Source organism: Babylonia areolata, chromosome 3 (assembly GCF_041734735.1).
Source record: "Babylonia areolata isolate BAREFJ2019XMU chromosome 3, ASM4173473v1, whole genome shotgun sequence".
Lineage (NCBI taxonomy): Eukaryota > Metazoa > Mollusca > Gastropoda > Neogastropoda > Buccinidae > Babylonia > Babylonia areolata.
In genome coordinates this window covers 60298015-60325287 of record NC_134878.1, presented here as the reverse complement: position 1 = coordinate 60325287, position 27273 = coordinate 60298015, and the positions used below count along the sequence as shown (strand labels likewise).

At 43.1% G+C, this 27273-nt stretch overlaps 1 protein-coding gene across 1 annotated transcript in view; it reads right to left on the bottom strand.

Annotated features, from left to right (window-relative positions):
- The window catches only part of LOC143280165 (intraflagellar transport protein 172 homolog), a 69430-nt gene that overhangs the window by 33548 nt on the left and 8609 nt on the right, over positions 1 to 27273 (bottom strand). The window contains 22 exon segments of the mRNA XM_076584749.1: positions 283 to 399; positions 2174 to 2309; positions 3121 to 3218; positions 4672 to 4761; positions 5486 to 5575; positions 5577 to 5631; positions 7154 to 7274; positions 8370 to 8448; positions 10413 to 10484; positions 11077 to 11253; positions 12644 to 12721; positions 13418 to 13510; positions 16103 to 16187; positions 17145 to 17252; positions 20025 to 20161; positions 21400 to 21567; positions 21913 to 21960; positions 22411 to 22475; positions 23544 to 23629; positions 24585 to 24688; positions 25229 to 25279; positions 26825 to 26986. Of these exon segments, the coding sequence (XP_076440864.1) occupies positions 283 to 399; positions 2174 to 2309; positions 3121 to 3218; positions 4672 to 4761; positions 5486 to 5575; positions 5577 to 5631; positions 7154 to 7274; positions 8370 to 8448; positions 10413 to 10484; positions 11077 to 11253; positions 12644 to 12721; positions 13418 to 13510; positions 16103 to 16187; positions 17145 to 17252; positions 20025 to 20161; positions 21400 to 21567; positions 21913 to 21960; positions 22411 to 22475; positions 23544 to 23629; positions 24585 to 24688; positions 25229 to 25279; positions 26825 to 26986 (2220 nt within the window).

The window sequence follows — 27273 nt, the reverse complement described above, 5'->3', positions numbered from 1 at the left end:
TACACACACACACCAACACACACACACACACACACACACACACACACACACTACACACAAACACACACAAACACACACACACCACACACACATGCACCAACGCACACCAACACACACCACACATACACACCCTGCAGGCCTCATCCCAGAGGTCCTGTGTACAGTACATACTGACAGCAGCATTCCAGTCCTGAGCATCACACACACACACACACACACACACACACACACACACACACGCACACACTAACACACACAAACACTACACACACACACACCCACCCTGTAGGCCTCATCCCAGAGGTCCTGAGCACGGTACATGTTGACAGCAGCCTTCCAGTCCCCAGCCTCCGTGAAGTGGTGCTCTGCCTGACGCAGGTTACCCTCCCCTTCCAGCTCCTGCTCCACAAACACACACGCAGTGAGACCACAGTGAATGCTTTCATCACGTCAAACATACCCAGCAACAAAAAGGCCATTCTTTTTTTCCGAAACTTTGAGACTCATGCGCCTTATGAAATGAATTTACAATACAAATATGTTCCCCAACTGTGAGGAGGAGAGGGAGGGAACAACACTATTCCCTTGGTATTATTTTCAAACAATGCAGCATGGATATCAAAAGGAGGAGTTTGTATTATACTGCATGTTTGGTGTCATATACTTACCATGTCAAACTGATGCAAACTAGGCCTATGGTTTGCTCTGTTTGGCCAAATTTCGCACGGCTAACAGTGAAAAGACGCCCCTCTTAGTCTGGCCCGCTCTTAGCCAATCAAACGCCTCTAACAGCTATAAGCGCTGAATCATTCCTTTGGCCAAGGCTCTCCACGCCATCTTGTCAGGTTTTCGCTCTGTCTCGTCTAACGCTTTCTTTGACTATTAAGCGTTTTCATTTGGCCTTATTTTGTTGTACGCGGCTTGCAACAATGCAGCATGGATATCAAATGGCCATTACACTACTTCCTCACTTGTACAGGACAGGCAAGGGTACTGCACGATACCCTTTACACTGTATATCCAACGAGGCAGCAAGTATGTCTGATTCAAGGCAAAGGCAAGGCAAGAGCACTGTTTCATGTAGCTGCTGGAAGCACTGAAACATTAACAATACATTATGGATGAGGGGGAGGGAACTATCATAACTGAGTAAGGATGTCACACTTACAAAACACTATACCCCTGCTGTGTGGAAAACAAGGAGGGAACAACAGTATCCCCTCGACACTGTTTCCAAATAATGGAGCACGGACGTTACATTCTTCTTCTTCTTCTTCTGCATTCGTGGGCTGCAACTCCCACGTTCACTCGTATGCACACAAGTGGGCTTTTACGTGTATGACCGTTTTTACCCCGCCATGTAGGCAGTCATACTCCGTTTTCGGGGGTATGTATGCTGGGTATGTTCTTGTTTCCATAACCCACCGAACGCTGACATGGATTACAGGATCTTTAACGTGCGTATTTGATCTTCTGCTTGCATATACACACGAAGGGGGTTCAGGCACTAGCAGGTCTGTACATATGTTGACCTGGGAGATCGTAAAAATCTCCACCCTTTACCCACCAGGCGCCATCACCGTGATTCGAACCCGGGACCCTCAGATTGACAGTCCAACGCTTTAACCACTTGGCTATTGCACCCGTCAGGACGTTACATTCGTGATACACTATGTCCCCACACTGGTGGGGTGGGTTACCTGCAGCTGGTCTTTATGTGGGTCTTTACCAGACAGATCATCATCAGCATCATCATCATCATCATCATCATCACTGTACAAACCTTGACCAAATGGAGGTGGGTGTCTTGCAGGAGGTCTTTATAGTAGGTCTTCATCAGATTGATCATCATCACCATCATCATCATCATCACAATCACCATCATCATCACTGTACAGACCTTGGTCAGATGGAGGTGGGTGTCATGTAAGAGGTCTTTGTGGTAGGTCTTCACCAGACAGATCAAAATCATCATCATCATCATTATCATCATCACAGTACAGACCTTGGCCAGATGGAGGTGGGTGTCCTGAAGGAGGTCTTTGTGGTAGTTCTTCACCAGACAGATCAAAATAATCATCAACATCATCATCATCATCGTGGTCATCATCCTCACCATCATCATTACAATCATCACCATCATCATCATCACCATCACCATCACTGTACAGACCTTGGCCAGATGGAGGTGGGTGTCCTGAAGGAGGTCTTTGTGGTAGGTCTTCACCAGACGGATCATGTCCCCATACATCCTCTGCTTCTTGTACATGGTAATGGCCAGGTCTGGCTCCTCCACTGCCACGTACAGTCTGTACAACGACATCACACACCTTCAGTGTCTACAGTCTGTACAATGACATCACACACCTTCAGTGTCTACAGTCTGTACAACGACATCACACACCTGCAGTGTCTACAGTCTGTACAACATCACACACCTTCAGTGTCTACAGTCTGTACAATGACATCACACACCTTCAGTGTCTACAGTCTGTACAACGACATCACACACCTGCAGTGTCTACAGTCTGTACAATGACATCACACACCTTCAGTGTCTACAGTCTGTACAACATCACCCACCTTCAGTGTCTACAGTCTGTACAACAACAGTTCACACCTTCAGTGTCTACAGTCTGTACAACATCACCCACCTTCAGTGTCTACAGTCTGTACAATGACATCACACACCTTCAGTGTCTACAGTCTGTACAACAACATCACACACCTTCAGTGTCTACAGTCTGTACAACATCACACACCTTCAGTGTCTACAGTCTGTACAATGACATCACACACCTGCAGTGTCTACAGTCTGTACAACAACAGTACATACGTTCACAGTCTATGGTCTGTACAACAACAACAACACATTATGACAGGTACTCAGTGTCATCCTCAAAAACAACATATCACATCCACCATTCAAAAAAAACCCAAACATTAATAACAATGACAATAACGCCCCACACACAGAGACACCCCCCCCTCCCCCCCTGCACCCCCTCCACCACCTCCCCCCCCCACACACACACACACACTCATACACACACACAAACACACGCACACACACACACACACACCCCTAACCCAAACACACACCCACACAGTGTCCCTGACCTTTCGGCATCCTTGAACTTTCCCTGTTCCTCCAGCTGTCTGGCCTGAGCGATGTACAGAGTGGACACGTCTTCCCCCTTCATGTAGGTCGCTGCCAGCTGGGGACACAAAAACCATATGTCACCACATAAACATTCCACCTCTTCTTCTTCTTCTTCTGCATTCACTCGTATGCACACGAGTGGGCTTTTACGTGTATGACCGTTTTTACCCCGCCATGTAGGCAGCCATACTCCGTTTTCGGGGGGGTGTATGCTGGGTATGTTCTTGTTTCCATAACCCACCGAACGCTGACATGGATTACAGGATCTTTAACGTGCGTATTTGATCTTCTGCTTGCATATACACACGAAGGGGGTTCAGGCACTAGCATGTCTGCACATATGTTGACCTGGGAGATCGTAAAAATCTCCACCCTTTACCCACCAGGCACCGTCACCGTGATTCGAACCCGGGACCCTCAGATTGAAAGTCCAACGCTTTAACCACTCGGCTATTGCACCTGTCGTAACATTCCACCAACACACGAACATCACCAACACATCAACACCCGATCACCGCATCAGCATGACACAACTCATCACTACATCATCATTCCATCAACACATAAACATCACCACCAACACATCAACTCAACATCACCACATGAACACATCATCATTACCATATGTGAACACATCAGTATGACATGACGCATCACCACATCAACATTCCATCAACACATAAACATCACCACCAACGCATCAACATGCCATCACCACCTGAACACATCACCATTACCACACAAACACATCAGCATGACGACACCACACATCTCACATCAACATGGACATCACCACACTAACACACCATCATCACATGAAGACACTGTCAGCTCTTGAACACCCCACCTTCACCAAACGTATACTCACAGCGTAACCACATGAATATTAACGCCGCCACCATCTACATACCTACCACTACCACATTAACAGTCAGGACAGTCACCAGCTGAACACACTGTCACCACATGAACACACATGCCATCTCCACCTGGAGACACCTTCACCTGATGATGACACAATCACATGGTGAACACACACCATCACCACATGAACACATGAAACTCTTTCGGGACTAAGTTTTTCTTTCATCATTATTTTACTTCTAGATTTAAATTCGGATGGAGCATATAACTGACAGAGAAATTATTATAATACTAGCTTTCAGTAAAGAGAGCCTTCTTCTTCTTTTCCTTCGTTTGTGGTCTGCAACTCCCACGTTCAATTGTATGTACACGAGTGGGCTTTTACATGTATTACCGTTTTTAACCCTCCATGTAGGCAGCCATACTCCGTTTTCCGTAAAGGGAGCCAAACTTCAATACTTTTCACATAGATGGATAATATCTAAAAGATTTCTGACATTTCAAAGGTCTAAAGAAAAAAAAAAAGGCATGTCAGTTAAAAAAAAAAAAAAGAAAAGAAAAGAAAAACCATAAAGTTTTCATGAGCCGGTGAACGCTCCCCCCCCCCCACTCCCCCCCCCCACACACACACACCCCAGAGTTACCTTGTGTGCCTGTTCCCACATGCCAGCCTGATTGTACATGTCCACAGCCTCCCTGGTGCACCCTGCCTCCACGTAGAACTTCTGGGCTTTCTGCACAATGACAACAGCTTACAACATGGGATGTACTCATCACTGCAAGGGTGAACAACACACGCATTTTCCTATCACGCTCGTTTGATTGTTTTTTTCTGGTTTTTTTCTTTTTCTTTTTTTTATTCTCTTTGCTTTTTTACACTGGCATTGTCATTTCTCATTTGTTTTACTGTTATTATCAATATATGTACTGGTATCATTTTAAAGTGAAGAAAATGCATTATGAAGATTTCTAGGCCTTGCTTTCGATTGTGACACAAGATACGAAGTATACTCTTTTCTATTCACTTGCCATGGTGACTGCATGAGCAGAAAGAACCACACACACACACACACACACACACACACACACACAAGCACCTTTTCATATCATCAAAGTGCATATGTGTCAACAAAAGAGCAATGTGAATAACCAAAATATCAACACAGCTTTTTCACCCCCCATAAATTACTTTGAATCTGTTGACCAATACTAATAACAATGAAATAATAACAATAGTGATGGTAACATAGAATAATAATAACAGTAATAATGATATACAGATGATGACAGTAATAACAACAATACCAACAATAATAATAATAATTTGGAGAAAAAAAATCATAACGACAAGTTACAAACCAAAACAGAACACCACAAACCCAAAGAACCCAAACATGGTCACACACAATGCGACAACACCCGACTGCCGACAATGTCACAAAAGTGAAAGAACCGCACCTCGTACTCTCCAATGGAGGCGTAGTGGTCTCCGATCCTCTTGTAATAGCGAGAGGCCATGTCAAAGTCCTGCAGCTCCAGAATCTGCACCTGCCTTTGCCCACTGCCGCGACCCAATGGCTGCCTCCACTGCTTTCGCTGTCGCCCTGTTCAAGGTTAAAGGCCTTCATATTGACTGGCTCAACAGCTGAGTGGTTAAAGCGTTAGACTTTCTATCTGAGGGTACTGGGTTCAAATCTCGGTAGCGGAGCCTGGTGGGAAAAGGGTGGAGATTTTTCCAATCTCCCAGGTCAACATATGTGCAGACCTGCTAGTGCCTGAACCCCCTTCATGCGTATATGCACGCAGAAGATCAAATATGCACGTTAAAAACCCTGTATATGTCAGCGTTCAGTGGGTTATGGAACCAAGAACATACCCAGCATGCACACCCTGAAAACAGAGTATGTCTGCCTACATGGCGGGGTAAATAAACGAAATGGTCATACACATAAATGTTACATGTCGGAGTATATGTGCATGTATGAAATCTGATTGAATGACAAAGAAAACAAACAATGAGCACCAAATGGCAGCTGTCAGTCAGCTCTATCCAGGTAGGAAGCCAGTCGTGCAAATGACCCCCAGTTTGTAAAGCGCTTAGAGCTTGGTGTACAATCAAAGAGGTGCTATTTAAGTATCCAAACCAAATCAAATCAAATCACAGCCTTTCACAGCACTGGGGCAGTGAATTTATATTCACTGTGTCTAGGGCTTGGCAAAGGAAGGCGGGGCCCAATCTTCTAATTCAAAGATTTTTAACCTTCCTCGTCTGAAGTCAGGTACCCATCCAAACCTTGGTGGAGTGAGGAAAATCAAAGTGTCTTTCCACACCCAAACAGGGCCTCAAACCCTGATCGCTAGTGAACACTGGATCAGAAGCCCCTATGCTTAACCAGTCCTGCCACAGAGCAGCCTAGCAGTGTATAATATGCTAGGAATGTTTCCAAAGCTGTTTCCTTTTTTCCACACAATGCAATGGTATTAATAAAAGTCATGCTCTTTTTTTTTCCCCCCTCATCCATTGTCTTCTGTACCAATTCCCTTCACACACTGACATCCCCCACCCCTACACCCCACTGACCCGGCCTCAATGAAGTGGTAAACACACACACACACACAAACACATACACACATACTGACCCGGCCTCAATGAAGTGGTAAACACACACACACACACACACAAACACATACACACGCACTGACCCGGCCTCAATGAAGTGGTCCACACACACACACACACACACACACTGACCCGGCCTCAATGAAGTGGTAAACACACACACACACACACACAAACACATACACACACACTGACCCGGCCTCAATGAAGTGGTCCACACACACACACACACACACACACACACTGACCCGGCCTCAATGAAGTGGTAAACACACACACACACACACACACACAAACACATACACACACACTGACCCGGCCTCAATGAAGTGGTCCACACACACACACACACACACACACACACTGACCCGGCCTCAATGAAGTGGTAAACACACACACACACACACACACACACACACACACACACACACAAACACATACACACACACTGACCCGGCCTCAATGAAGTGGTAAACACACACACACACACATACACACACACTGACCCGGCCTCAATGAAGTGGTTGATGGCAGCGTCCAGCTGTTTCTGTGACACCAGGTGGTCACCGTACTCCTCCTCCAGCTTCACCACGTCGCTGGGGAATGCGTAACGTGCAAGGTCCACGGCTGCATGGACACACAAATACATAAAACATTGTGCACACATACTGTACAGTCACATGACATACGCATTACACAACATACACACACACACACAAAAAAAAACGTTGTACACACACATCATACACACACACAGTAGATTGTAGATATTGTGCACACACACATACACACACACAAACACAAAAGGATTTTTTCCCAAAAAAACTATGTTTAATCTAACATATTTACTGTGACCCACTGGTGCAGACTCCAGCCACTTCTGATTCCCTGTCCTGTGCAAAGCACTATCCGGCTGAAGGGGAGGAAAACTTAAGCCGATGCGGCCAATTACTCCCCCCCCCCCCAACCCCCCCCCCCCCCCAGTATATTACCTTCCCTGTGTGCGCCTGAGAACACCTTCTTCTGAAGGAAGGCACTTTGTACACACAAATCATACACACGCACTGTACACACATATCATACGGACACATCTTACACACACAAAATGTACACAAACACCAACTGCCTTGTCAATGAGTCACACACACACAAATATACACACATTATACATACACATCAATTGTCTTATCAATGGTCACACACATCACACACACACATCACACACACCACGTGTTCTGTCAATGTATCACACACCTCACACATCATACATATACACCACTTGTTTTATACACATCACACACACACACACACACACACACACACACACACCACGTGTCCTGTCAATGTGTCACACACCTCACACATCATACATATACACCACTTGTTTTATACACATCACACACACACACACACCACATGTTCTGTCAATGTATCACACACCTCACACATCATACATATACACCACTTGTTTTATACACATCACACACACACATCAATCATCTTATCAACAGGTCACATACACATGTTGTAAACACAACAAAGCACTTTCCACAGTACAAACGTAAGCTTCAGTCTGTGTGGCATGTGCTATTTGACACGACGACTTCAACACTTTATGTTCAGATCTTCCATTACAACAGAACACACACTGCGGATGTTCAATGCAGACAACTTTGCGTTCAGTTTTTAAAAAAATTCAAATGAACCAGAATGTGTCTGTACCTCTGCGGAAGTCTTTGCCCTTCTTATAGCACTCCATGGCTCGCTGGTAGTCCTTGATCTTTTCAAACAGCTCTCCAGCCTGCGCATTTTTAAAGCCACCGTAGGACTTACATCACCAAAACACAGCATCTGTCAGACATGTGGAGTCTGAACAGCAAAGTCAGACTGAGACCAACAAAACACACTGAGACAAAAAAACACATGACACATGCACAGTATCAATAATCTATTTCTAGAGTGTGATCTGTGGAAAAAGAGTGAGAAAGAGACAAATGACATATATACCATTTCTTTCTGTGTATCAATAAGCTATTTCTAGAGTGAGCTCAGAGAGATGAAAACCGATTTTATGTGGACCATTTCTAGTTATATACCAATAAGTTATTTCAAGAAAGAGACAGGCAGAAAGACAGCGAGACAAACACTCCAAAATCAGCTGCTGCTCTTTCTCTGCCTCAGGACCTTACACATGGAACGACCTCCCTCCTTCGCTTCGTCAAATCTCTTGCACTCAGCTCTGTTGTGTCGAAAGTTATTAACTTATTGTCATTAGAATTATCTACCTTGACTCTCAAGGAATACAGAGGGCGCCAGCGTAACAACAATGGTCAGGGCCACAACAGCTGACAGTCTAGTTTCTGTTTGTTTATTTCTTTTCAGTTATCAAATACTCTTCGTCACACACGAGATGTGTTAAGCTTATTATTTGTCCGAGAGACAACACAACAAGATAAGATAAGATAAGATAAGATAAGATAAGAATAACTTTATTATCTCCAACTGGAGAAATTTGGTCAGGTGCATTATCACAACATAGACAAGTAAACAACATGGGGACCATAACTGTAAAAGTCAACAACAGCTTTTACGAATATTACGAAGATACAAATGTAATCATCACCGTTTCATACATACATCCACACACTGCAGGTAATAACTAGTATTCTTAATGAAAAAAACAGAAAGAATTAAGAAACATTATTTGAATATCATTATAAACATAGCCTACTATACTGCACATTGATTATAATAGACAGGTAAGATAAGAATAAAGATAAATTGCGGAAAACCGCAACCAGATAATCAGCAGCCCCCACCCCACCCCCAACCCCCCCCCCCCCCGCCCCCCCACACACACACGCGGATTACTTGATTAAACAAGAGTAATAAACATATGTTTTCACATATTCGCTTTTAAAAACATTGCAACTAATTATTACATCGTAATTATTAAACATAAATATATTTAGAATATGGACGTTAGCATTAGTCTTTCAAGTCTGGCCTTAAAATCTACCTCTTTCCGAAACAGCTCCTCCATACCCTCCCCTCTTCCTGTCCATGGTTTCCCTTACCTCGTGTCTACATGAATTTATAAATGTTGTCTTTAATCCCTCTGGTTCAGAGTTGTGCATGCACGTGAAAGTCAGGGGGTGAAAGCATTCTGACTTGTCTCCACACAAACAAGATTCAACACTGTCTAAATACATTCATTACTGTCATTTGTACAGCCTTACAGGTCAGTGTGCATTTTGACTTGGTATCTGGACATGTGAAAACACATCTGTGTAGCTGCATGCTCTGCACTGCCTTCTGTTCTACTCCACACACATAGGAAATTTTCTGTCTAAAATTACATTTAAATAACATACTTACCGTGACCCAACTAGTGCAGACTCCGGCAGGGGTCTGACATTCCTGTCCTGTGCAAACTACTATCCGCCTATGCGGAGAAAACGAAACTACGGCCGATAACCTCCCGGAAGTAGGTAACCTCCCCTTTGTCCCGCTGGCTAGCGCCCTCTTTTTCCGGCAGCCATCATGACTCCTGTTCCTGTGCTCTTCATACGGCTAAGTTTTTTTTCGTATTTTCTGCCTGTCTGTCAATTCTCTGGCGTTCTTGTTTGTTGTCAAATTATGTCTCCAACCAGGTCACATAATTATGTAGCTCTTTCTCCGGCAGGAATGTCAGACCCCTGCCGGAGTCTGCACTAGTTGGGTCACGGTTAAGTGTGTGTAATTAAACAAGAAATGACTCCTCACCCTTTCATGCAGTTCAGCCTTGATGAGGGCAGCAGCAATGCGACCGATCAGCTCGGAGTTGGACATCAGCTCCTTTCAAGAAAACAAAAACGAAGTCACATCACCAACAGCAACACCCAAACCAAACACATGCACACTTACTGGCATGCTCCAATGAATTTAAATGTATGTTACTTCCAATCAGATTAATAAAGAAGTACTGTGTTGAGTTGTGTTATGTTGTACTGTGTTGCACTGTGTTGTACTGTACTCTCTGCTGGTGGCCCACAACACACTAAATAACAAGACAACAACAACAACACAATACACTGATTAACAAGACAACAACAACAACACAATACACTGATTAACAAGACAACAACAACAACACAATACACTGATTAACAAGACAACAACAACACAACACACTGATTAACAAGACAACAACAACACAACACACTGATTAACAAGACAACAACAACAACACAACACACTGATTAACAAGACAACAACAACACAACACACTGATTAACAAGACAACAACAACAACAACAACAACACAACACACTGATTAACAAGACAACAACACAACGCACTGATTAACAAGACAACAACACCACAATACACTGAATAACAAGACAACAACAACACAGCACAACGTCCACCTCTCCCTGCCCTCCCCCACCTCTCTGCTGGTGGCCAGGCGTGCGGCGCGGGCGGGCAGGCCGGCCTTCATGTAGAGGGAGATGGCGGAGATGTAGTCCCCCTCCCTCTCCTTCACCTCCCCCGCCCGCTCCTCCTGCCCCGTCTCCATCAGCCACTGGTTGTAGTTTCGCCGCAGCGTCTCCAGCTCTGGGTGCATCTGGTCACCAGAGAGACAGAGTGAGTGAGCTGTTCAGTTTCAGTTTGATGGTGATGACAATAGGAAATTTTCTATCTAAAATTACGTTTAAATAACATACTTACCCATGACCCAACTAGTGCAGACTCCGACAGGGGTCTGACATTCCTGTCCTGTGCAAACTACTATCCGCCTATGCGGAGAAAAAGAGAGCAACTACGGCCGATAACCTCCCGGAAGTAGGTAACCTCCCCTTTGTCCCGCTAGCTAGCGCCCTCTTTTGACGGCAGCCATCTCGACACCTGTTCCTGTGCTCCGCATACGGCTAAGTTTTTTTCGTATTTCTTTCTGTCTGTCGACTCCTTGGCGTCCTTGTTGTTTGTCTAATTATGCCTTCCAACAGGTCGCATGATTATGTAGCTCGATTGGGTGTTGGTGATGACAATGGATACTTTATACAGTGCCTATCCTCAGTCAGAAACCAAATGCTGTCTGCTTTACATACACCGAGTCATTTCTGACTGATTGCTACGGACTAAACGCTAACTACAGTCATTTCTGAATGATTCCTACGGACCAAACGCTAACTGCATTACAAACACAGAGTTATTTCTGACTGATTGATACAGACCAAACACTAACTACAGAGTCATTTCTGACTGATGGCTACGGACCAAATGCTAACTGCATTACAAACACAGAGTCATTTCTGACTGACTGATACAGATATTCATATAACCCCTATCCTCAGTCAGAGACAAGCTCTAAGCATTTTATGGAGTCATTTGCATGACAGGCTGCCTACCTGTGTGAAGCCAAGTGAGAGCTGCCTTTGGGCACTCATCATTCGTTTCCTGTGTCATGCAGTCAGGTTTCAATCATGCACACACACTCGCACAGATATGTAACCTTTTAAGGGTATGACCGTTTGTTATATTTTTACACCACCATGAAGGCAGCGGTACTCCGTTTTCAGGAGTGTGCATGCTGGGTATGTTCCTGTTTCCATAATCCAGCGAATGCTCACATAGATTACTGGAACATTAATGCACATATCTGATCTTCTGCTTGCATATATATATGAACGGGGATCAGATGGTAGCGGGCTTGCACATATGCTGTTGACCTGGGACACAAGAAAAGTCTCCACCATCAGCCCACCATGTGCACCAAAACCAGGGGTCGAATTTGGGAAACCCAGGCAAAAATCCAGTGCTCTAACCGTTCAACCACCGCACCCGTCATGTCTTCAACTGAAAGGAAATTTTCTTCCTAAAATTACGTTTAAGTAACATACTATGATTTTCAGAGGCTTCACTGCAAGTAAGTAGTATTTTAACAATTAGATTTTTGTTTTTGTTTTAAACTGACATATACACCCATGAACAGACTACAATGCTATCACTGATACCTTCACTTCAGCCACTTCGATGGCCTCATCCCACATGTGCATCTCCTGGTACATCTCTATGGCTTCGTCAGTGTGGTTCTGGAACAAGTCACACAACACACCACTCACCAACACATGCGGTTAGCAAATTTACATAGATGGAAGTGACTGATTTTTATCATGTTGAAAAGTTTGGGGACGGAGTCCAGGGGCCACTAAACCAAAGTGCATGTCTTATCACCAAAACAAAGTGAAATAAAGTGGAAAAACAACAATAAAACACACACACACACATGCCAAAATGCCAATATGGGCAGCGAATTTATACCCACTATGTCGTGGGCTTGGCACAGGAAGGTATGGCCTCTCCTTCCACCACGTTTAACCCATTCACACCTGGTTGGAGTCAGGAAAACTGGAGTAAAATGTTTTTCCAAAGTACAAAACACCACGCTGAAACAGGAACTCACCACCCTGATCACTGGTGAACACTGGCCCAATGCCTAACTGATTCCGCTATAAATGCTTGTATGTCCCTCCATATGTGAAAAAGAAACAAACTGAAATAGAGTAAACTGAACTACGCACACAAGTACGGAAATAGAATTTTATAAATTAAAAAAATAAATAAAACAGAACAAAAAGAAAACACACAAATAAGGCAAGTACTTCAAAATAAAACAGGAATGAAAATGTGCCACACACAACACACACCCATGGCTAACTTGTTGCACACTCACATACACACACCCAGGTCCCCATCGTCTATCGTCACACAAGGCAGGAAGCACTCACCCCTTCCAGGTAGATGCTCTCAGCCTCCTTGAAGTGCTTGTTGAACACTGCCAGGCGGGCCCTCACCTTGTAGTGCTGGAAACCATCCCCTCCCTGAGGATGAGAAACAGAAGGGAGAAAAAAAAAAAGTAAAGAAAAGAAACTGTACGCAAAAATGATTTTCCACTCACCACGGTCCCTGAAGAATGACTGATGGTTTGAAACATTGACATTTCTTTCTTTCTTTCTCCCCCACCCCCCCTTTGCAAAGGTTATATTCTTTTTTCAATCAACACAACACAAATCAACACACTATTCACATTAAGCACATAATAAACCAGTAACATTTGACATTCAATAATTTCATCACCACTGACAACAACATTAGGTAATGACTGTGGCACACATATGAGTTAACATCACCAAACATTGACATTTCTTGTCAAAGTGAGTCATCTTTTACAACCCACAGTTGCTGTTTTTACAGACTTTCTCCATTTGAAAGTTTTATATATAGTCTCAGCAGTCATCTTTAGTTATAAAAGTGACAACAACAACAACAACAAAAAAAGAACTCTCCTTCATAGCAATGACAGAAAAAGCAATGACCTTTTCTCTTATCCTCCACAAAATTTTTTTTTCAATAATAAATAAGAAAGTTGTATATCTAAACCTAAACCTAAATCAGCAGAATCTTCACTAAAAGGGGCAAATTAGTGGAGTGATGGCCTAGAGTTAACTCGTTCGCCTAGGAAGTGAGAGAATCTGAGCGCGCTGGTTTGAATCACGGCACAGCCGCCAATATTTTCTCCCCCTCCACTAGACCTTGAGTAGTGGTCTGGACGCTAGTCATTCGGATGAGACGATAAACTAAGGTCCTGTGTGCAGCAAGCATTTAGCGCATGTAAAAGAACCCACGGCAATAAAAGGGTTGTCCCTGGCAAAACTGTGTAGAAAAATCCGCTTTGGCAGGAAAAACAAATAAAAAAAACTGCACGCAGGAAAAAATACAAAAAAAATTGGTGGCGCTGTAGTGTAGCGACGCCCTCTCCCTGGAGAGAGCAGCCCGAATTTCACACTGAGAAATATGTTATGGTAAAAAGAAATACAAACTTTAAAAGTATAATAACAAGGAAAACAAAACTTTCAATATATGGCCTACTTGTCATCAACACAATCAAGCTTTTTTTCTTTTATATATATATATATATATATATATATATATCAACCTATTTTTTTGAAAAAAAAAAAAAAAAAAAGAAAAAAAAAAAAAGAAATCTTTTAATGTATGCAAGCAGATGCTCCAAATGTTTTACACATCTGTTGTCTGTAGTGTTTTAACATACGGAGCCGTGTGCTGGGGGGGAAACCTGACCAAACATGACAAAGACAGGTTGGAAAAAGTCATTAGGAAAGCGGGTGGGGTGGTGGGTATAAGACAAGACACCTTTAGGGACATGCACAATAGAAAACTGACTGACAGACTAATAACAATTTTGACCGACGTAAGACACCCACTACATGATGACATTAATAGCAGAAGGTCAGACATAAGTGGTAGGTTTAGAGCTCCACGCGCAAGAACATCTCGATACATTAATTCATTTATTCCTACAGCCATTCGCGCACACAATCAAAACATCCAATACACTAAGTGAACCCTCCCACCCCCCAAGCCCCCTCGCCACAGCAACACCTGAACTTCACCAGCACACGAGTGTATGGGAGCAGACATTATGCGTGCATGTGGGACTGAGCGGGTGAGCACGGGCAAGCATTTGTGTGTGTGTGTGATCGGAAGTGATTTTTAAATATTTTCTTATTTTACTTGGATTTCATGTATCTTAATGTTAATGTTCTAATCTTATTGGCGTGACATATGTTATGTGCATGCATACGTTGTTTGTGTGTGTGTGAGTGTGTGTGTGTGCGTGTGTGTGTGTGTGTGTGTGTGTGTGTGTGTGTGTGTGTGTGTGTGTGTGTGTGTGTGTGTGTGTGTGTGTGCATTTTACTTATATATACGATTTATTCCCTTGATGTTTTTATTTATGTATTGTTGTACAATACCTTATGGTCTTAACGTGTGTGTGTGTGTGTGTGTGTGTGTGTGTGTGTGTGTGTGCATGTGTGTGTATGTGTGTGTGGGTGTGTGTGCGTGCGTGCGCGCATGTCATTTTTAGTAATCTTATGCCCTTTTTTGTTGTTGGATGTTTTCATTTGTTAATATTGTTGTGCAATACCCTATTGTCTTAACATGAGTATGTGTGTGTGGCGAGTGGGGGGGTTAGTATATCGTCAGCTATTGGGAATTCTTATTTGACTAGTTTTAATCTCTTCTTATGTTGCGCATGATTTTATGCCAGTGTTTACAATGAGCCTGTGATTGCACAACTTAATTTCCATGTGGATTAATAAAGTGTTTTTGATTTGATTTGATGTGTGAACTGTGATAATGGCTGGTTTTATCTTACATTATTCTGGTTTCAAACGTGTTACATCCCTGACATGGCCTCTGTGGTCAGCCAACTGGGATATAAGCCCTACGACTGACTGGTCTTATACTCTGGAAAAAAGTTATATCCTTGACAACACCCCCTTCGCTGCCACCCCACCCCAGAAAATAACAACCAAACAAACCAAAAAAACCCAGGGTTACGTTATCCCTTTCCATCTCCAAAGCCTGCAGAAAACAACTACATCACTCACCACCTGTCTTTCCACTTCCTCTGCAATGGACACCGTTTCTTTCAGGTAACGCGCCTTGGCGATGTTGCCCAGAGCTGAGTAGCATCTAAAACAATGGGCACATATATATATATATATATATATATATATATATTACTGCTGGTCTATGGTTTCTCCAGCTTTCCTCTTGAATACATTTATAAATTTTGTTATTCAGTCATCTGAATCAAGCGTTACATGTGCGCGTGCGTGTGTGTGAATGACAGGTGTGAAAGCGCTTTGGTTTGTCTCTGCAGATTATCACCATTATCATCCTCAATACTTTTACTGTAATTATCATTATTACTAATCCTATTTTTCTTATTATCATCATCGTCATTATTATTGTCATTATCATCATTATTACTATCATTTCTAATAATATTATCATTATCATTACTTTTTTTTTTTTCATTATAATCAAAAAGTACAACACAGTGTGTACATACAAAAACCTGACATGGATTAACATATAACACATGCACAGGCTGACTGCACACACATACACTTCTCCACTGTCTACATGAACAAAAGATAACCTGGCACAGCCAATGGATGACACTGGGCTTTCTAGGGCTGTCATCCATAATTCTTTTCAATCAGATTGTCCCCCTCATGTCAAATTGCTCGCAAAACACACACACACACACACACACACACACACACAGAAAGATGTTCAACTTTCTGGAGCAGTCACCCATAATTTTTTTCTCAAGGCCTGACTAAGCGCGTTGGGTTACGCTGCTGGTCAGGCATCTGCTTGGCAGATGAGGTGTAGCGTATATGGATTTGTCCGAACGCAGTGACGCCTCCTTGAGCTACTGAAACTGAAACTGATCTTTTCATTCAGACTGCCCTAATACCCCCCATGTCAAGTTGCTTGCAAACACACACACAGACACACACACACACACAGAGAAACACATTGTATGTGGTGAAACAAATCGATATCCTAATAGCCGTATCTTCCAATCTTCCCTGCCTGACAGTGTGTGAATGAGGAGTGTGAGAGGACATGACCTACCTCTCAGCAATGTGCAGCTGTCGTTCATCCAGGGCCAGTTTGCTGAGCGTCTTCCACATGGCCTCCGTCTCTGGCGACGACTCCAGCATCTCCAGGAAATTCGCAGCCCTGGATGGGTGCAGAAGACACCCACACTCACTCACATTAAAAAAAATAAATAATAATAAAAGGAAATTTTCTATCTAAAATTACGTTTAAATAACATACATACTCCTGACAACAAACCTCCAGAAGTCACCAGAGAAGGTGTAGGAGGTGGCGGAGGTCTGGAGTCGACCAGAGGGAGCGGAGGAAGTGGACAAGGTGGCGGGTTGGCGTTGTTGAGAGGGCCAGGAGTAGAGGGCCCAGAGTGTCAGCGAATCGATTGCGATCGCGCCTTAATTTTAGCACGATTCCCCAATCGAGCTACATAATTATGTGACCTGGTTGGAGACATAATTTGACAACAAACAAGAACGCCAGAGAATCGACAGACAGGCAGAAAATACGAAAAAAAACTTAGCCGTATGAAGAGCACAGGAACAGGAGTCATGATGGCTGCCGGAAAAAGAGGGTGCTAGCCAGCGGGACAAAAGGGAGGTTACCTACTTCCGGGAGGTTATCGGCCATAGTTTCGTTTTCTCCGCATAGGCGGATAGTAGTTTGCACAGGACAGGAATGTCAGACTCCTGCCTGAGTCTGCACTAGTTGGGTCACGGTTAAGTATGTTTAATTAAAAGGAAATTTTCTTCCTAAAATTACATTTAATTAACATACTTAACCGTGACCCACTAGTGCAAACTCCGGCAGGGGTCTGATTCCTGTCCTGTGCAAACTACTACCTGCCGATGTGGAGAAAACAAAAGTAGCTATGGCCGATAACCTCCCAAAGTAGGTTACCTCCCCTTTGCATCCCTGACTAGCACCCTCTTTTTCTGTCAGCCATCTTGACTCCTTCTCCTGTGCTCTGCATACAACTAAGTTTTTTTGTATTTTCTATCGATTCTTTGGCACTCTCGTTTTGTGTCTGATGATGAATCACGAGTAACAAAACTACTTGGCCCGATTGGGTAATCGAGCTCATATTAAGGCGCGATCACAATCGACCGGTGGACACAGTGAATACTGTTGGCAAGGTTAAAAGGCTGAAGGTCCCATAGCCTTTCACCACCATCAGGGCAGTAATATCCATATCCACTGTGTCTAGAGCCTGGCATAGAAAGGCAGGGCTCAATCCTCTCCTTCCGCCGTCCTAACCTTCCCCAACTGATCAGGTCCCCCATTCACACCTGGGTTTGAGAGAAGGAAGTTGGAGTAAAGCACCTTTCTCAAGGAACACAACACCATGCCAAAACAGGGCCGAAAACCCTGATCACTGGTGGACACTGGACCAGGAGTCCAGCACCTAACCGATCCTGCCAGGATGCCTCCACAAGACTCAGGGCAAGATGTAAAAAAAAAAAATAAAAAATAAAAAAGCTGTATAAGCTAACTCTTTTACCCTCAATAAAAAATTGCTTTGACTTGACTTGGCTGGACATGAGTGGATGTAAAGGAAATTTTCTATCTAAAATTACGTTTAAATAACATACTTACCGTGACCCAACTAATGCAGACTCCGCCAGGGGTCTGACATTCCTGTCCTTTGCAAACTACTATCCGCCTATGCGGAGAAAACGAAACTACGGCCAATAACCTCCCGGAAGTAGGTAACCTCCCCTTTGTCCTGCTGGCTAGCGCCCTCTTTTTCCGGCAGCATGTAACTATATTTCTTTTGTTACACTAAAGTTTGTGGCCAGGGTCAAGGGGCCACTTAATTCACCTTAGTGTCTGTCATAATGCCAACATAAAGTAAAAAGAAGGGAGAACATGCCAGAATTCCAATACAGAAATCCATTATAATCCTGTAATACTCCCATCTATGCATTTACCAACACACATTGCCACAATCTACAACAATAACATCAAGACAGCACATTAACATCACCACAAGCACCTTCCACAATGAATGAATGAATGAATTTGATTACTGTAGGGTGCCATAAAATGTCAACATTTAGGTTGTGTGTTCACAGTGGCACAGAGAGAGAGAGAGAGAGAGAGAGAGAGAGAGAGAGAAACAACAAGAAACTAGCACAGATAGAAACAACAAGAAACAATCAAATGCCTGCACAGCAGACCACACACACGAACACACACAATGCATCTGCGTCAGCAGTGTACCCGTGTCATATGAAGGAACATGTGTATGTGAAATGTGGCTGGTGGGGTGTATTCGGGCAGAGCATGTGTGTTTGTATTTGTGTGTATGAAACTGAAATGCAGCTGTATATTTCATTACACTATTCATGCATACACACACACATCTTTTTTTTTTTCCCTTTTCAGATCCACTTTCTTTTTTTTCTTTTTTTTTCTTTAGATAGCTTAACTCTCTCCATACGAACGGCAAAAGAGACGACGCTAACAGCGTTTCACCCCAATTACCACCATCAAAATATTGCAAGCGGAAGGCTCTTATACTGAAGACGTGAATGTTGACAAAGAATACCACAATTCTGACGACGGAAGCTAAAGGTTGAGTCATTCAGACACCCACTGGACATCCGAGGGGTCTGTGTAGAGGAGAAGAGAGGACTGGCCGTACTGAGTGAGTTAATGAAGTAAAAATTAAAAATTAAAAAAAAATAAAAAGAAAAAACAACAGCTATTGCTTATTCAGTTAACTATCATAAAACCAGTTATTCACTTTGACTATGCCTTTAGAAAATCAATTTTTGACTTTGACTAATTTAGAAAGTTTGTTTTGTTTTGCTTTTCAAATAAAATGGAAACCATTCTAATCTCTCCTGATAGTCTCCCCCCCCCCACGCCCCCCCCCAATCCCCTCCACCGCCCCACCTGTCATAATCTCCATCATCAATGGCAGTGCCAAACTCCACCAGCCCCTCATCCAGAGCGTAGGACACAGTGTTGAACCCTTCAGACACCAGGACCTCCGTCTTTCCGTTGTTCTTCTCCACGTCCACTATGTCACCCTGGAGGTGGTCATAATGATGATGATAATAGACACAGGAAATTCATTATACTGCACATACACACACATGGACACACACACACACACACATGGACAGGCACACACACACACACACACACACATGGACACACACAAACACACATGGACAGGCACACACACACACACACACACACACACACACACACACACACGCACACAGATACACAGAACTACATACGATCTCCCAAACCTTGATGGGAGTCATGTTGATTTTTTTTCAGGGGCATCAATGTTGCACCAGATACAGAGGTTTCACTAACGCACAAACACACTCACACACACACATCCAAATGACACACACATACACACACACACACACACTACCACACAGAGAAACATGCAATATCTCCAAACCTTGATGGGGGGCATGTTGAGGTTTCTCATCCCCCTCAACCCCAAACACACCCACCCTCCTACCCCTCCCCACATACAGAAATACACAATATCTCCCAAACTTGATATGGGTCAAGTTGACATTTCAGGGAGCACTGATGTTGTACACCAACACCCATACCCACAGAACTAAGTATGACTTTCCAAACCTTGATAGGAGTCATACTGACTTTCTCCATGGCATCAGTTTTGTACCACACAGGTTTCACACATACACAGAAATACACAATATCTCCCAAACCTTGATAGAGATCATGCTGACTTTCTCAGGGGCATCAATGTTGGACCAGAGGCTGAGGTTTCACACATACACAGAAACACTGACAAGAGTCTTGTCTGGGTAAGGGGAGCAGATTTTTTTCGATCTAAAAGGTCAACATATGTGCAGACCTGCTAGTGCCTGACCCCGCTTCATGTGTATACGCATGCAGCAGATCAAATACATATGCTAAAGATCCTGTAATCCATGTCAGTGTTCGGTGGGTTATGGAAACAGGAACATACCCAGCATGCACACCTCCAGAAATGGAGTATGGCTGTCAACGTGGCGGGGTAAATCAACAAAACGGTCCTATACCTAAAACGTTACATGTCTGTCTGAGTGTGCATGTGTGCATGCCTGAAATCTGATCGAATGACACAGGAAACGAATGATGAGCGCCCAATGGCAGCTGTCAGTTGGCTCTACCCAGGTAGGCAGCCTGTTGTGCAAATGACCCCGAGTTTGTAAAGTGCTAAAAGCTTGGTATCTGATCAAGGATATGCATTATATAAACATCCATATCAAACAGACAACATCTCCCAAACCTTGATCGGGGTCATGTTGATTTTCTCGGGGGCATCAATGTTGTACCAGATACAGAGGTTCCCCCTGTTCTGAGCCACCACCACATCACTACCCGGCACCCACTGCACGTAGGAGCAGTAATTCAGCACGCTGGTCTTCTGACCACTCTCGATGTCAAACAGGTACAGCTGCAACACACACACACACACACTGGCGCTGTACACACATTCATTTCTAAGTGTTGGGATACAGTTTGATGTACTGTGATATCAGTGCTGAGGGGACATAGGAACCTAGGGCAGTAACTAAGTATGCATTTGGTATTTCTGGTTTTATTTGAATGCATATATGATTATGAGGGAAAGGGAGGCTAGAAGACTTCAGGCTGATAGCTATTTCTTTAAAATTAATTACATTAAAGAAACAACATTGTTTCACTGTAAAACATTTAAAGGAACACACACACACACACACACACAGATATTTGATAGTTCTTATATTAACAAATCTGAACCAAGCATTCCATGTCATACTTTGAATTTGTTGTCTCTGAAGAGGAGCTTGTGTCCCGTCTCGTTCAGCTGCAAGAAAAAAAGATCCAAAGAAACTATAACTTTTTTCATCAAGAAAAACTTTAACTTGTTTATCAAGAATGTAAAACATGTCAAAATAACTAAGTGGACATTTTGTTTTCATCAACTCTAACATACTGAATACATATGCATCCCACAATGTCATATTATGATGAACATAGGTCATCATGGACTTTTCTCCCTCTTAATTGTCACCCAGGGAAAGGTGGCAGTGGTTTTGTTTTCATTAGTAACCTGAGCACACAATAAAGTTTACAGCTGTTGTTGCTCTGTGGCTAATGTATATATATTTTATTTCCTGTGTTCTGATTGGAGATTTGGTTAAACCATTAATAACCTAACAGGACATTTCAGAAAGCACGCATCATATGAAAATGGCACAAAACTACAAGCACAACAACACGGCAATCACCAAAAAAAACAATACAGGCCACTCACTTCGATCCAGTCGATCTTGGAATCATGGCTGACTTGGGAAATGTTCATGCCCGTCAGCAAGTCAACTGCACACAGCACACTGAAGTGTCAAGAGTCTGAAAGGATTTTTTTCTCCCAACAATTACGTTTAATCTAACATGCTTTCCATGAACTACTGGTGCTGACTCTGACAGGGGTCTGACTGCCTGTCCTGTACAAACTACTGCCCTGCTGAAGGGAAGAAAATGAAAGAAGACAAAGCGACAAGCACTCATGAGAATACATTCACTTCTAGCAACACCATGGTACTGCTGAAATGTTCCCTGACAATTTTCACCCTCTACCCTTATTCAGTGTTGAACTAAAAATTAAAAAGGCGACAACAACTGATGTCTTACAGACTAATAAGGCCCTTGTGGTCAGCTGGACACCAGACCAAACTGAACAGAACTACATAAAACACCTTTAATCTCTTCAGTGCTGCTGACAAATACACTCGTCAGTGAAGGGCTGTCACCTCACTGAGATTAAGACCGAGCTGACAGGGCAGGATGTCAGTCGCCAGTCTTTATTTAGACTTCTTCCAGCAAAATCAACAACAACACTGATAAGTACACAAATTAGCACACTTCAAACTTATGCCACACTGATCTCACTTCATCAAGGTTCAGCAGTCTTCTTCTTCTTCTGCGTTCACTCGTACGCACACGAGTGGGCTTTTACGTGTATGACCGTTTTTACCCCGCCATGTAGGCAGCCATACTCCGCTTTCGGGGGTGTGCATGCTGGGTATCTTCTTGTTTCCATAACCCACCGAACGTTGACATGGATTACAGGATCTTTAACGTGCATATTTGATCTTCTGCTTGCATACACACACGAAGGGGGTTCAGGAACTAGCAGGTCTGCACATATGTTGACCTGGGAGATCGTAAAAATCTCCACCCTTTACTCACCAGGCGCCGTCACTGTGATTCGAACCCAGGACCCTCAGATTGACAGTCCAACGCTTTAACCACTCGGCTACTGCGCCCGTCGGTTCAGCAGTCAAAGGGATTAAAATCGACAAGCCAGAAATCAACGCAACAAAGAAGCAAGCAATGTGCAGAGCGCCACACTTTCATCAGTGACACATGTGGGGATGACACACTCACTGATGGCCACAGTTTTGATGTCGATCAGGTAGGCCATCTTCTTGTTGTCCGTGGTGCCGCGCTGTTTCCTCTCGTTCAGCCTCACACTGCCAACACACACACACACACACACACAAACACACAAACACCTTCATCTTCATTCCGTTCAAAGACTGTCATTGCATGTATCTGACTGTTGACGGGGAAGCAATACAATACAGTCATAGAGTTGTATGGTTACAGAGCAAAGGTGGGGGGTGGTCTGGTGGTAATGTACCCAACTAGGCAGCAAGTGTCCTCAGGTTCCAGTCCCACATACTGTCCTGGATTTTCACTCCACTAGACCTTGAGTGGTGGTCTCAGTGATAGTCATTCAGTCCTGTATGCAGCATGCACACAGCTCAGGTAAAAGAACTGAAGGCAACAAAAAGGGTTGACCCTGGCAAATTTCTGCAGAAAAATCCACTTTAATAGTGGAATAAATACACCTGCAGAGAGTAAAAAGAAAACATATGTGGGGGCACTGCATTAATAGCCATGCAATTTCCCTGGGGAGAGATCATTTTACACAGAGAAATCTGTTGACAGAAAGAAATACAATGATTTAAAGAACTTTTTTTTTTTTTTTTTTTTTTTTGAAGTTCCCTTATGAAAATATTCATGCATATCCTAACATATGCAGAAGTAACAAAAACAGTAAATTTGCTGACGAAAACACTTTCAATGCAGTTCAAATTTTATTATATGTTCTTTGTACGAAAAACAAAAAACATTTGTCCTATACATTTTAAGTGCAGTAAGAAGAAGAGCAATGCAACACACATGCAAGTAAACACACACACACACAAGACACAAATACACATGTACTGCACTTAAACACAAAAATGATATACTGAACGACAAAATGACAACAACAAAAAAACAAAACAAAAATCAATACACACACGCACACACACTAACACACAACGTACACACACACTCACACACACACACATAAAGACACACTCGTGCACACACAAACACACACATAGTTTCAAACACACACAAAAATCCAGGACATACCTGATGAGATGAGGGTTCATGAACTCAGTGCGGACAGAGCCCAGGACCTCAGTGGCCCCATACTCAATCAGGCACAGTTCTCCAACGTTGAAAATCATGCACACCTGAACACAAACAACACAACGTATCTTGAGATCCATACACAGCAAAGCTACTTGCCCCTACAACACAAAAGCTTCAGTTTCAAAATACAATAACTTTCAATTACCCTAAACCATACACACATGTATTGTCCATTATAATAATAACTGCTCTTCTTTTATGTATATGTGTGCAAATCTTAACTGCGATTGTTCTTATTTTAGTTCTATACTTAGGTTTCTGTGTATATATATGCTGGAGTGTCAGAGTTGTTGCATACAGGATACACTACTTCTTGTAAACTGTGCTACAGTATTACAGTATCAATAATTGTACTTTTATGACTTTGTCATTTTTTTTCATGTGTTTCTATTTCATCATATGCTTACTCATGCAAAGTGTTTTGACTTTGCCACAGCTTTTATTATAGCGCTATATAAACATCAACTATCATTATTATCCACGCATGCTTCAACTGCTCAACAGCATTTTTACATCAAAGGTACAGTATTTTGTAAAACTGGTCTATTCCAGAGACAGAAAATAAAGTGACTGAAACTCACATTTTCGTTTTCAAAGTAGTACTTCTCATTGCCAGACCCATGCCAAGGAACCTGTAACACACAGCAATGTCACTGAGAACTGAGCGCCCTGTTCACAGAAAGAATACCTGGACGTGTCAAATGCTCAACGACGGGCGCAATAGCCGAGTGGTTAAAGCGTTGGACTGTCAATCTAAGGGTCCGGGGTTCGAATCACGGTGACGGCGCCTGGTGGGTAAAGGGTGGAGATTTTTACGATCTCCCAGGTCAACATATGTGCAGACCTGCTAGTGCCTGAACCCCCTTCGTGTGCAGACGCAAGCAGAAGATCAAATACGCACGTTAAAGATCCTGTAATCCATGTCAGCGTTCGGTGGGTTATGGAAACAAGAACATACCCAGCATGCACGCCCCCGAAAGCTGAGTATGGCTGCCTACAAGGCGGGGTAAAAATGGTCATACACGTAAAAGCCCACTCGTGTACATACAAGTGAACGTGGGAGTTGCAGCCCACTAACGAAGAAGAAGAAGAAATGCTCAACAACTGCGTATGTTTATATGTGACGAAAATCTGCAGACATCCAAATGTGATAAAATTCCTTACATCACTTAACACAAATAGTAAACCTTGCCTAACAAAACTGAACAAACTGCTTTCTTTTTTCTATTAAAATCATGCAAGACTTGAGAGAAAACAATAGACAAAAGGACAGAGAAAACAAAGAGATAAATTCAACTCCTACTACTACTACGAATAGAAAAATAAATACTGATACTACTACTAATACTAATAACAGTCATAATAATAACAATGATAATGATAATAATAACAATGATAATAATAATAATGCAGGCTAATGCTCACACCTCACAGACTGGGAGTCTGTGGCATTTGAAAATTAATAAATACATAAGTGTACATGCATTCCAGTATGACATACCATATAAACACACACACACACACACACACACACACAGCCAGCAGGAGTTAAAAAAGCACACCACTCAATAAGATGGTATGCAGAAATGGAAGAGGCATGTAGGAAGAGGACAAGGAATTCTGTTTAATGTCCATTTACACAAACTGGTGATTATAGACATTTTGTTAAAGTATCAATTTTCACATTTGAAGGTAGGACTGGAGGGAAGAGGTGTGATTTTACAGACTTTTTAAACTGAACTGGGGAATCACACAATGTACACATGGGCATGGCTGTCAAGGGGAGAAGGGGGTGTGTGTTGGGCGGGGATGCTGGGGTGGAGGGTGGGGTGTGGGGGGGGGAGGTGCATGTGTCTCAGAACGAGCTGCATGGGAGTAATGTCAGTGAAACAGTGTAGATGATGGGCAGCTAAAAAGGAAATTTTCTATCTAAAATTACGTTTAATATTGCCGTCAAAAGAGGGCGCCAGACAGCGGGACAAAGGGGAGGTTACCTTCTTTTGGGAGGTTATCGGCCGTAGTTTCGTTTTCTCCCCATTGGCGAATAGTAGTTTGCACAGGACAGGAATGCCAGACCCCTGCCGGAGTCTGCACTAGTTGGGTCACGGTTAAGTATGTGTAATTAAAAGATAAAATAAAGTATACAGGATGTTACAAAGGCGTGTGCATGTTTTTACCTCTGTGAGCTTGCAGCTAGCCAGGTCCCCCAGGATGAGGGTGTCGGAGGTGTGAGCCACCAGGTAGCGGTCCTTGCCCATGATGCGCACCTCGTCGATCTCGTAGCCGTAGTGCGACTTGAGCACCACCTTCTGGTTGCTTGACATGTTGCGCACGATTGCCTGACATTACACCACATGCTTCCTTTGTTAGTATCAGACAAGAAAAAAGAAAAAAAATCCCCTAGCATACAAAACATATTCTCACACAGAACAAATATCCCCCAACACATAATACTGGTTTCTCTTCAGTCTCAGACAAAACAAAATTCCCCTTGGTGGGAGTGACTGATTTTTGTAATACTTGCAGCCTGAATCCAGGTATGTCTAACGAATGTGTGTATCTTAATACTGAAACAAAGTCAAATAAAAAGGGCAAAAAAAAAGAATCCCAAGTATGCCAAAATGGA